Below are 13,277 nucleotides of genomic sequence, written 5' to 3'. Positions count from 1 at the left end.
CATCACTATATTATACCATCACTATATTATACCATCCATAACTATATATAATAATCTATATAATCCAGAGTAGGGGCAAAGGTACAAGACGGCAGGCAGGCTCCGAGTCAGGACAGACAAGGGTCATACCAGGAGGACGAGAAAAAGAGAGACTGGGGAAAAGCAGAAGCTGAGACACACAACGCTGGGTGACTTGAACAAACAAGACGAACTGACAACAGACAGACAGAAAACACAGGTATAAATACACCGGGGATAATGGGGAAGATGGGCGACGCCTGGAAGTGGGTTGGAGACAAGCACAAAGACAGGTGAAACAGATCAAGGGCGTGACACATACCAACAGACCGTCCATCTGTTATTAAGGAACAGTAATGTAATACAGTACATTGAGGCTATCAGCCGTAGTATATCAGACCGTATACCACGGGGATGACAAAACATTTATTTTATACTGCTCTAATTACATTGGTAACCAGTTTATAATAGCAATAAGGCACCTCTGGGGTTTGTGGTATATTACCAATATACTATGGCTAAGGGCTGTATCCAGGCACATCGCATTGTGTCGTGGGGAGAACAGCCCTTAGCCGTGGTGAATCTGATGACTGGGTGGTACAGTGTCCAGTAGGGGGCTCCAGTGGTGAATCTGATGACTGGGTGGTACAGTGTCCAGTAGGGGGCTCCAGTGGTGAATCTGATGACTGGGTGGTACAGTGTCCAGTAGAGGGCTCCAGTGGTGAATCTGATGACTGGGTGGTACAGTGTCCAGTAGGGGGCTCCAGTGGTGAATCTGATGACTGGGTGGTACAGTGTCCTGTAGGGGGCTCCAGTGGTGAATCTGATGACTGGGTGGTACAGTGTCCAGTAGGGGGCTCCAGTGGTGAATCTGATGACTGGGTGGTACAGTGTCCAGTAGAGGGCTCCAGTGGTGAATCTGATAACTGGGTGGTACAGTGTCCAGTAGGGGGCTCCAGTGGTGAATCTGATGACTGGGTGGTACAGTGTCCAGTAGGGGGCTCCAGTGGTGAATCTGATGACTGGGTGGTACAGTGTCCAGTAGGGGGCTCCAGTGGTGAATCTGATGACTGGGTGGTACAGTGTCCTGTAGGGGGCTCCAGTGGTGAATCTGATGACTGGGTGGTACAGTGTCCAGTAGGGGGCTCCAGTGGTGAATCTGATGACTGGGTGGTACAGTGTCCAGTAAGGGGCTCCAGTGGTGAATCTGATGACTGGGTGGTACAGTGTCCTGTAGGGGGCTCCAGTGGTGAATCTGATGACTGGGTGGTACAGTGTCCAGTAGGGGGCTCCAGTGGTGAATCTGATGACTGGGTGGTACAGTGTCCAGTAGGGGGCTCCAGTGGTGAATCTGATGACTGGGTGGTACAGTGTCCAGTAGGGGGCTCCAGTGGTGAATCTGATGACTGGGTGGTACAGTGTCCAGTAGAGAGCTCCAGTGGTGAATCTGATAACTGGGTGGTACAGTGTCCAGTAGGGGGCTCCAGTGGTGAATCTGATGACTGGGTGGTACAGTGTCCTGTAGGGGGCTCCAGTGGTGAATCTGATGACTGGGTGGTACAGTGTCCAGTAGGGGGCTCCAGTGGTGAATCTGATGACTGGGTGGTACAGTGTCCAGTAAGGGGCTCCAGTGGTGAATCTGATGACTGGGTGGTACAGTGTCCAGTAGAGGGCTCCAGTGATTTTATGGGAGTGTCGGTAGAGAGTGTCACCATAGTCGAACAGAGGGAGGGCACAGGACTTGACCAGGAAGATTTTGGAGGGATGGGTGAAGCAGGATGTGTTGCGGTCCAGAAAGCCCAGTCTGGATTAGATTTTGGAGGGACAGGTAAAGCAGGATGTATTGTGGTCCAGAAAGCCCAGTCTGGATTAGATTTTGGAAGAACAGGTAAAGCAGGATGTATTGTGGTCCAGAAAGCCCAGTCTGGATTAGATTTTGGAAGAACAGGTAAAGCAGGATGTATTGTGGTCCAGAAAGCCCAGTCTGGATTAGATTTTGGAAGAACAGGTAAAGCAGGATGTATTGTGGTCCAGAAAGCCCAGTCTGGATTCAATTTTGGAGGGATGGTTGAAGCAGAATGTGTTGTGGTCCAGAAAGCCCAGTCTGGTTTAGATTTAGTTGTGTAGGTTGTTCATATGGATGCTGACGTGGAGTGATCCATCAGGCCGTACGCCCATGCTTTGGTATTGTGGTTGTTTTTCAATGGGGGTGTTTTTAGCGATGGGGGGGGTTTAGCGCTGGGGGGGTGTGTTTTTAGCGATGGGGGGTTTAGCGATGGGGGGGTGTTTGGCTGGAGACAGTTGTTCATGTTTTGCTTGAGAAAATCATATACTGTGTTTTGGTTGGGTTGAAAATGAGTTTGAGGTAGGTGAGAGTGTCCTGATTTTAAGATTTTCTCAACCCACTTAAAGGGACAGTTGCTTAAATACATTTTTGGATTTATAAATTAATGATCTATATCCATTGATTCTTAGAGAATAAAACGTACATAAATGCCTCATGATCTACATTCAACTGTTACACTGTCACGATCACTGTCCTCAAACTCCCTGTCATAGATCTAATTCCGCATACTTTATTGAAGAAAAACCGAACAAAACAATAAACAGGTAAAACAGAAAGAACCGTGACGTTCTGGGGCTGCTTAAAGGCAGCTGCACAAAAACAAGATCCCACAACTCAAGGAGGGAAAAAGGGCTGCCTAAGTATGGTTCCCAATCAGAGACAACGATGGACAGCTGCCTCTGATTGGAAACGACACTCAGCCAAAACAAAGAAATAGAAAACTAGATTGCCCACCCCACATCACACCTTGACCTAACCAAACTAGAGGAAAATAAACGTCTCTCTAAGGTCAGAGACCTTTTGAGTTCTCCATGGGAACTCAAAATATAAGCTTGTTTTACTCCAATGTTTCTAAACAAAGTAAATGTAAACAAACACTGTTTATCCTCAAAACGTGGTTAAAACTATAATGTTGATATCATGGATGGTCAGTCCTTGCATCCGGAGCTCTATCTTTGAATTTGAGAGAGGTTACATTTCTCAAGCACCATCCCCCTCACTTTTTACCAGAACAGTGGCGGAGAGATCGCTTTGTTATTCTGTTAACTGCTGATTGCTGCATTAATTATCAAAACCCACGTTTCAAGAAACACCAAGGAACAAATATGTTACTAGAAACTACTTTTATTTATGATGAAGATGAAGCTGAAAACTTAGTTGGAGGCGATGGTCTGGTCGATGTAGGAGCGGAGCTCGGTGACGCGGGCGTAAACTCCGGGCATAGTGGTGGTGCAGGTTCCACTGCCCCAGGACACAATACCAACCAGGGTCCAGGCACCAGCCTTCTCACAGACCAGGGGGCCACCAGAGTCGCCCTGCGGGAAACACAAAAAAGGAGCATAGAAAGTGTTAGAGTCTCTCTCTAGGGATTTCTTTTTATGTTCAGAGTTTGTGATCAGCTGTTTCCAAAAAGTTAATAACTAAGACAACACCAAGCTTTTATTGATGCAATGACTGTTTACGCCAGTGTAAATAACTGTAAAAGTTCAGATTGAACTCTGCCATTAGTCAGATGGTGGTAGGTTCAGTGTCGTGGCCTGCAACAGTGCGTCAGGAAGCCATATGGTTAGTGTAGGCTTGCAAAAATCTAGGATTCTTCCAACTAGGAAGTCTGAAAACCCTGGGAATATTTTGGAAGTTTACCGGAATGTTTCAACGCTATGGTTTGTGTTTACTTACCATGCAGGAAGAGGCGCCATCAGCTCCAGCGCAGATCATGAGGTCGGTGATCTTGGAGCCCCAGAACTTCTGGCACTGAGCCTTGGTCAACAGGGGAAGAGCAGCCTGCTGCAGCAGGGCAGGGGTATCAGCAGCTGGAACCAGAGGACACCAAGGGTCAGGTAACACTTAAAAACCGGTCAGCCAATCACCATCTTTCTCACATTATTAGACGACCTGCAACTCATGACTACACTGAAACCCAACTGAAACGTAATTATTTCAAATAGATTGAGCCAACTGAAATGGAATCTTTCAACTATAGCGAACATACCGCTAGTCAAAAAAACTAGCCAAGGTTTGTCCGACTTTACAATGAGACCTAGAAAAGCTGTAGTGATTGGTTACCGTTGTAGCGGGTCAGACCCCAGCCGGAGGTCACACACGTCATGCCACCGGGGAAGTCATCGTTGGTCTCAGCAACGCACACGGGCGACACACGCGTTCCCAAGAGGGCGGGGGTGGCCAGCTTGATCAGGGTGATGTCGTTGTTGATGGTGAAGCCGTTGTATTTGGGGTGCTTGAAGACCTAGTAAGGACACAAGAAGACAACGTTTGAGATTTAGATTAAACGTTAATCCACTGAGCAGATCATTATCGTTTGAGTTGATGTGACTTCAAAGGTGAAACTTTTACTGATCTTTATCTTTACTTCAAAATAAAAGTCTGGATGTTAAAAGTTGTAGTAATAGTTGTGTGTGGTTGTTTACCTGGCCAATCTTTATGGTCTCGATGTTCTCAGCATTAGATGAGCGATCGTGCTCTCCCAGGATCACACGATCAGAGGTCCTGAAATAGTTTCACAAAATAAACATAATTTAGCTAATTTAGCCATATGTTAGCCAGCTTTGAGCTAATTAGCATTAGCACTATCTATTTTTTAGCTAGCTAGTTAGCATTAGCCAGCTTTTAGCTAGTTAGCAATAGCTAGCTTTTAGCGAGTTAGTATGAGCATTAGCTAGATTTTAGCTAGTTTTTAGCTGGTTAGCATGTTGCGACACTTACAGTGAGGGAAAAAAGTATTTGATCCCCTGCTGATTTTGTACGTTTGCCCACTGACAAAGAAAGGATCAGTCTATAATTTTAATGGTAGGTTTATTTGAACAGTGAGAGACAGAATAACAACAAAAATATCCAGAAAAACACGTCAAAAATGTTATAAATTGATTTGCATTTTAATGAGGGAAGTAAATATTTGACCCCTTCTCAATCAGAAAGATTTCTGGCTCCCATGTGTCTTTTATACAGGTAACGAGCTGAGATTAGGAGCACACTCTTAAAGGGAGTGCTCCTAATCTCAGTTTGTTACCTGTATAAAAGACACCTGTCCACAGAAGCAATCAATCAATCAGATTCCAAACTCTCCACCATGGCCAAGACCAAAGAGCTCTCCAAGGATGTCAGGGACAAGATTGTAAACCTACACAAGGCTGGAATGGGCTACAAGACCATCGCCAAGCAGCTTGGTGAGAAGGTGACAACAGTTGGTGCGATTATTCGCAAATGGAAGAAACACAAAAGAACTGTCAGTCTCCCTCGGCCTGGGGCTCCATGCAAGATCTCACCTCGTGGAGTTGCAATGATCATGAGAACAGTGAGGAATCAGCCCAGAACTACACGGGAGGATCTTGTCAATGATCTCAAGGCAGCTGGGACCATTGTCACCAAGAAAACAATTGGTAACACACTACGCCGTGAAGGACTGAAATCCTGCAGCGCCTGCAAGGTCCCCCTGCTCAAGAAAGCACATATACATGCCCGTCTGAAGTTTGCCAATGAACATCTGAATGATTCAGAGGACAACTGGGTGAAAGTGTTCTGGTCAGATGAGACCAAAATGGAGCTCTTTGGCATCAACTCAACTCGCCATGTTTGGAGGAGGAGGAATGCTGCCTATGACCCCAAGAACACCATCCCCACCGTCAAACATGGAGGTGAAAACGTTATGCTTTGGGGGTGTTTTTCTGCTAAGGGGACAGGACAACTTCACCGCATCAAAGGGACGATGGACGGGGCCATGTACCGTCAAATCTTGAGTGAGAACCTCCTTCCCTCAGCCAGGGCATTGAAAATTGGTCGTGGATGGGTATTCCAGCATGACAATGACCCAAAACACACGACCAAGGCAACAAAGGAGTGGCTCAAGAAGAAGCACATTAAGGTCCTGGAGTGGCCTAGCCAGTTTCCAGACCTTAATCCAATAGAAAATCTGTGGAGGGAGCTAAAGGTTCGAGTTGCCAAACGTCAGCCTCGAAACCTTAATGACTTGGAGAAGATCTGCAAAGAGGAGTGGGACAAAATCCCTCCTGAGATGTGTGCAAACCTGGTGGCCAACTACAAGAAACGTCTGACCTCTGTGATTGCCAACAAGGGTTTTGCCATCAAGTACTAAGTCATGTTTTGCAGAGGGGTCAAATACTTATTTCCCTCATTAAAATACAAATCAATTTCTAAAATTTTTGACATGCGTTTTTCTTGTTTTTTTTGTGTTGTTATTCTGTCTCTCACTGTTCAAATAAACCTACCACTAAAATTATAGACTGATCATTTCTTTGTCAGTGGGCAAACGTACAAAATCAGCAGGGGATCAAATACTTTTTTCCCCCTCACTGCATGAAGGTTATGGCTCAGCAGCCAGCACTCACTTCACGCTGCAGTGGGCAGCAGTCACAACCCACATCTCGTTGATCAGAGAGCCGCCGCAGAAGTGGAATCCAGTGTAGTCCTGGAGGGACACCTGCCAGGGCCAGGAGCCGGGCACAGCCTCCTCACCGTTGACGATGCGGGCGTAACCAGACACCACAGGCTGGATGGCCGGGGTGCCACAACCTAAAGACAGAGACAGAGTTTAGGGGTCAGGGGTCAGGTTTGGCTGCTCTAACAGAGATTCTAACAGTGACAGTTTCTGAATTACGTCTATACAGAATATAAATACATTGCTGACTATTGTAGTACCACTTGAAATGTTATTGAGTAGAGCAGTCAACTACTATCAAATACTTATTTTACCCGATAAATAAATCAAATTAAGTTTTATTTCTACCGCACATATTCAGACATGGAATGCAACACAATGTGCTTCATAGGAAATAACAAATAAAAACAATTAAAATTAAAACTGAAATATTTACTACACAACAAACATATGAGAATAAAAAAACAAAAGAATAACTGTGAAGATGCACTAGAAGTGAGGGAGGGGTGAAAGTCAGGCGCAGGAGACCAAAGGTGCGGAGTAGAATGGATTTATTTTCCCGAGTCCAAAAACGCCATAACTAGGCAGGGAACAAGGAAACCCAACTAGACAAAAATCCACCTCAACAGAGTCGGGACACAGCCCAGGAAAAACGTCCTTCCAACAAAGTACAAGAGAGGAAAAACAATCCCCCAAAACCCCCCCACGACAGGAAACACAAACAATCCCGCACAAACCTAAACCTAGAAAGCTAGACTAAATACCCCCAGTAACGAACTCAACTCAAAACAGGTGGTAACACAAGACAGACAAAACCAAACGAAAATGAAAAGGGGATCGGTGGAAGCTAGTAGGCCGGCGACGACGACCGCCGAGCGCCGCCCGAACAGGGAGAGGAGCCACCTTCAGTAGACGTTGTGACAATAACAATAAAAACTGAACGACTACAAAGCAACCTAAGGTATCCTACAAGGTATCCAACAAGGCAGACATTGGTATACACATGGACATCTTCTCACCGTAGGCTGCGCCGGCGAAGGCAAGGCATGAGAGGAGCAGCAGACAGTTCATGTTTTCAGCGGGATGGAGTGAGGTACACAGCGGCGTGTTTTATACAGGAACCACGGGTCTGAATCCGCATTCCCCTCCACCCCCTGTGTGTGTGTGTGTGTGTGTGTGTGTGTGTGTGTGTGTGTGTGTGTGTGTGTGTGTGTGTGTATGTGTGTGTGTGTGTGTGTGTGTGTGTGTGTGTGTGTGTGTACCTCACCTGTCCCTCTGCAGATAACAGGGGGCATTTTCTCACACTGTTATACAACATTACGGAGTTACGAAAAAAAGGGTTTGTTGGAATATTTCTTGAAAATGACCAATGGAAAAAATGATGGAGACAATGTTGGCTTGTGGCAAATATTACCCAAAGGATAGCCTCGCTCTCTCTGAAAGCATGATAGCTATGTTACTTAGACAACTCATAAAGGGCGGCAGGTAGCCTAGCAGTTAGAGTGTTGGGCCAGTAACCGAAAGGTTGCTAGTTTGAATACCTGAGCGGACAAGGTGAAAAAAATCTGTTGATGTGCCCTTGACCTAGACATTTAAACCTCATTTGCTTCAGGGGTAAAACAACACCTATCACTCTACTATGGCTGACCCTTTAAAACAACACCTATCATACTACTATGGCTGACCCTATAAAACAACACCTATCATACTACTATGGCTGACCCTGTAAAACAACACCTATCATACTACTATGGCTGACCCTGTAAAACAACACCTATCATACTACTATGGCTGACCCTGTACAACAACACCTATCATACTACTATGGCTGACCCTGTAAAACAACACCTATCATACTACTATGGCTGACCCTGTAAAACAACACCTATCATACTACTATGGCTGACCCTGTACAACAACACCTATCATACTACTATGGCTGACCCTGTAAAACAACACCTATCTTACTACTATGGCTGACCCTGTACAACAACACCTATCATACTACTATGGCTGACCCTGTAAAACAACACCTATCTTACTACTATGGCTGACCCTGTACAACAACACCTATCATACTACTATGGCTGACCCTGTACAACAACACCTATCATACTACTATGGCTGACCCTGTAAAACAACACCTATCATACTACTATGGCTGACCCTGTACAACAACACCTATCATACTACTATGGCTGACCCTGTAAAACAACACCTATCATACTACTATGGCTGACCCTGTAAAACAACACCTATCTTACTACTATGGCTGACCCTGTAAAACAACACCTATCATACTACTATGGCTGACCCTGTAAAACAACACCTATCTTACTACTATGGCTGACCCTGTAAAACAACACCTATCATACTACTATGGCTGACCCTGTAAAACAACACCTATCATACAATTTTTTTTAGAGAGAATAATTTTGTAGTAAAATGCTATATATTCCCATCCCTCCCCATTATCCCCTATATATCCCCACTGTCCCCTATATATCCCCACTGTCTCCTATATATCCCCATTATCCCCTATATATCCCCACTGTCCCCTATATATCCCCACTGTCTCCTATATATCCCTACTGTCCCCTATATATCCCTACTGTCCCCTATATATCCCCACTGTCCCCTATATATCCCCACTGTCCCCTATATATCCCCACTGTCCCCTATATATCCCCACTGTCTCCTATATGTCTCCACTGTCTCCTTTATATCCCCACTCTCCCCTATATATCCCCACTGTCCCCTATTTATCCCCACTGTCTCCTATATATGCCCACTGTCCCCTATATATCCCTACTGTCCCCTATATATCCCCCCTGTCCCCTATATATCCCTACTGTCCCCTATATATCCCCTGTCCCCTATATATCCCCACTGTCCCCTATATATCCCCACTGTCTCCTATTTATCCCCACTGTCTCCTATATATCCCCACTGTCCCCTATATATCTCCACTGTCTCCTATATATCCCCACTGTCCCCTATTTAGCCCCACTGTCTCCTATATATCTCCACTGTCTCCTTTATATCCCCACTCTCCCCTATATATCCCCACTGTCCCTATTTATCCCCACTGTCTCCTATATATCCCCACTGTCCCCTATTTATCCCCACTGTCCCCTATATATCCCTACTGTCTCCTATATATCCCCACTGTCCCCTATATATCCCCTCTGTCCCCTATATATCCCCACTGTCCCCTATATATCCCCCTGTCCCCTATATATCCCCACTGTCCCCTATATATCCCCACTGTCCCCTATATATCCCTACTGTCCACTATATATCCCCACTGTCCCATATATATCCCCACTGTCTCCTATATATCCCTACTGTCTCCTATATATCCCCACTGTCCCCTATATATCCCACTGTCCCCTATATATCCCCCCTGTCCCCTATATATCCCCACTGTCCCCTATATATCCCCACTGTCCCCTATATATCCCCACTGTCTCCTATATATCCCCACTGTCTCCTATATATCCCACTGTCCCCTATATATCCCCCCTGTCCCCTATATATCCCCACTGTCCCCTATATATCCCCTCTGTCCCCTATATATCCCCACTGTCCCCTATATATCCCCCCTGTCTCCTATATATCCCCACTGTCCCCTATATATCCCCACTGTCCCCTATATATCCCCACTGTCCCCTATATATCCCCACTGTCTCCTATATATCCCCACTGTCCCCTATGTATCCCCACTGTCTCCTATATATCCCTACTGTCCCCTATGTATCCCCACTGTCTCCTATATATCCCCACTGTTCCCTATGTATCCCCACTGTCTCCTATATATATCCCCCCAAAAACCAGAAATATTCAAATTATCCTGATTGGGTTTTAAACATATACAGTTGAATTTGGAAGTTTACATACACTTAGGTTGGAGTCATTAAAACTCGTTTTTCAACCACTCCACAAATTTCTTGTTAACAAACTATAGTTTTGCAAAGTCGGTTAGGACATCTACTTTGTGCATGACACAAGTCATTTTTCCAACAATTGTTTACAGACAGATTATTTAACTTATAATTCACTGTATCACAATTCCAGTGGGTCAGAAGTTTACATACACAAAGTTGACTGGGCCTTTAAACAGCTTGGAAAATTCCCCCAAATTACGTCATGGCTTTAGAAACTTATGAAAGGCTAATTGACATACTTGGAGTCAATTGGAGGTGTACCTGTTGATGTATTTCAAGGCCTACCTTCAAACTCAGTGCATCTTTGCTTGACATCATGGGAAAATCTAAAGAAATCAGCCAAGACCTCAGAAAAACAATTGTAGACCTCCACAAGACTGGTTCATCCTTGGAAGCAATTTCCAAACGCCTGAAGGTACCACGTTCATCTGTACAAACAATAGTACGCAAGAATAAACACCATGGGACCACGCTGCCGTCATACCGCTCAGGAAGGAGACGCGTTATGTCTCCTAGAGATGAACGTACTTTGGTGTGAAAAGTGCAAATCAATCCCAGAACAACAGCAAAGGACCTTGTGAAGATGCTGGAGGAAACAAGTACAAAAGTGTCTATATCCACGGTAAAACGAGTCCTATATCGACATAACCTGAAAGGCCGCTCAGCAGGAAGAAGCCACTGCTCCAAAACCGCCATAAAAAAAGCCAGACTACGGTTTGCAACTGCATATGGGGACAAAGATCGTACTTTTTGGAGAAATGTCCTCTGGTGTGATGAAACAAAAATAGAACTGTTTGGACATAATGACCATCGTTATGTTTGGAGGAAAAAGGAGGAGGTTTGCAAGCCGAAGAACACCATCCAAACCGTGAAGCACGTGGGTGGCAGCATCATGTTGTGGGGGTGCTTAGCTGACAACAAGAGCTTCTGGAAACAGGTGTCCCAGAATAAGGCACGAGTTCAGTCACACACTCAGCCTTGGGAGCGAGCCTACTCCATCTTCATTTCTAAAGAGAATGCAATCGTCCGGTTGGAATTTTATTGAAGTTTCATGTTAAAAACAACCTAAAGATTGATTCTATACATCGTTTGACATGATTCTACAAACTGTAGTACAACTTTTTGGACTTTTCGTCTGGAGTTAACAAACACGCGCCTGGAATAGTGAACCTAACGCGAACAAAATGGAAGTATTTGGACATAAAGATGAACTTTATTGAACAAAACTAACATTTATTGTTGAACTGGGATTCCTGGGAGTGCATTCTGATGAAGATCATCAAAGGTAAGTGAATATTTATGATATTATTTCTGAGTTTTGTTGAGTCCAAGATGGCGGGTTTCTGCTTGGCTTGTGGTTGATGGCTGAGCACCGTACTCAGATTATTGCAAACGTGTGCTTTCGCCGTGAAGCTTTTTTGAAATCTGTAATGGCTGTCTGTGGAAGTAAACCAAGGTGCAGCGGAGTTAGTGTTCATCTTGAATTTTAATAACCGTAAGAACACTATACAACAAAAACAAGAAAACCGACAGCCAAACAGTCCTGTCAGGTGCAAGACACTAAACAGAAACAATCTCCCACAAAACCCAAAGGAGAAATAGGCTCCTTATGTGTGACTCCCAATAAGCAACAACTAACTTCAGCTTTGCCTGATTGGGAGCCACACACGGCCCAAAACAAAGAAATACAAAAACATAGAAAAATGAACATAGAACGCCCACCCAATGTAACACCCTGGCCTAACCAAAATAAAGAACAAAAACCCCTCTCTATGGCCAGGGCGTTACAAAATCTGACACAATTCTTTCATTAACTGTTGAATATTTTATCAACGTTTATGATGAGTATTTCTGTAAATTGATGTGGCTCTCTGCAAAATCACCGGATGTTTTGGTGGCAAAACATTTTCTGAACATCACGCGCCAATGTAAAATGGGGTTTTTGAATATAAATATGAACTTTATCAATCAAAACATGCATGTATTGTGTAACATTGAGTCCTGGGAGTGTCATCAAAGGTTAGTGATTCATTTTAGCTGTATTTCTGGTTTTTGTGACACCTCTCCTTGCTTGGAAAATGGCTGTTTGGCTGTTCTTGTTTAGGTGCTCTCCTAACATAATCTAATGTTTTGCTTTCGCCGTAAAGCCTTTTTGAAATCGAACACTGTGGTTAGATTAACGAGAATCTTATCTTTAAAATGATGTATAATACTTGTATGTGTGAGAAATTTTAATTATGAGATTTTTGTTGTTTTGAATTTGTCGCCCTGCTATTTCACTGGCTGTTGTCAAATCGACCCCGCTAACGGGGTCTCTAACAGGTTTTTAACAAGACATTTGTGGAGTGGTTGAAAAACGGGTTTTAATGACTCCAACCTGTAAACTTCCCACTTCAGCTGTATATGTGTATTAGGCTAACCAAGGACAAGTGTAGAACATATTCACGTGACTGTCAGATGGGTAAATAACTAACACAACATGACTGTCAGATGGGTAAATAACACAACACAACATGACTGTCAGATGGGTAAATAACTAACACAACATGACTGTCAGACGGGTAAATAACTAACACAACATGACTGTCAGACGGGTAAATAACTAACACAACATGACTGTCAGATGGGTAAATAACTAACACAACATGACTGTCAGATGGGTAAATAACTAACACAACATGACTGTCAGACGGGTAAATAACTAACACAACATGACTGTCAGATGGGTAAATAACTAACACAACATGACTGTCAGACGGGTAAATAACTAACACAACATGACTGTCAGATGGGTAAATAACTAACACAACATGACTGTCAGACGGGTAAATAA

The 13,277-nt window shown here is 44.3% G+C and overlaps 1 protein-coding gene across 1 annotated transcript; it reads right to left on the bottom strand.

The window, feature by feature from the left end:
• Positions 1–3,192: 3,192 nt before the first annotated feature.
• Positions 3,193–7,605, bottom strand: LOC106588135 (chymotrypsin A). Its single transcript, XM_014176811.2, has 6 exons — positions 7,517–7,605; positions 6,448–6,631; positions 4,513–4,591; positions 4,151–4,331; positions 3,764–3,897; positions 3,193–3,399 (listed from the first exon to the last, which is right to left on the bottom strand). Exons 1-6 carry the CDS (start codon positions 7,566–7,568, stop codon positions 3,238–3,240), a joined length of 792 nt encoding a protein of 263 aa, XP_014032286.1. The 5' UTR covers positions 7,569–7,605; the 3' UTR covers positions 3,193–3,237.
• Between the last annotated feature and the right edge of the window lie 5,672 nt (positions 7,606–13,277).

The sequence above is a fragment of the Salmo salar genome, chromosome ssa26 (assembly GCF_905237065.1).
Source record: "Salmo salar chromosome ssa26, Ssal_v3.1, whole genome shotgun sequence".
In the NCBI taxonomy this organism is placed as follows: Eukaryota; Metazoa; Chordata; class Actinopteri; order Salmoniformes; family Salmonidae; genus Salmo; species Salmo salar.
The sequence above is the reverse complement of the archived record's forward strand: the minus strand, read 5'-3'. Positions and strand labels throughout refer to the sequence as shown.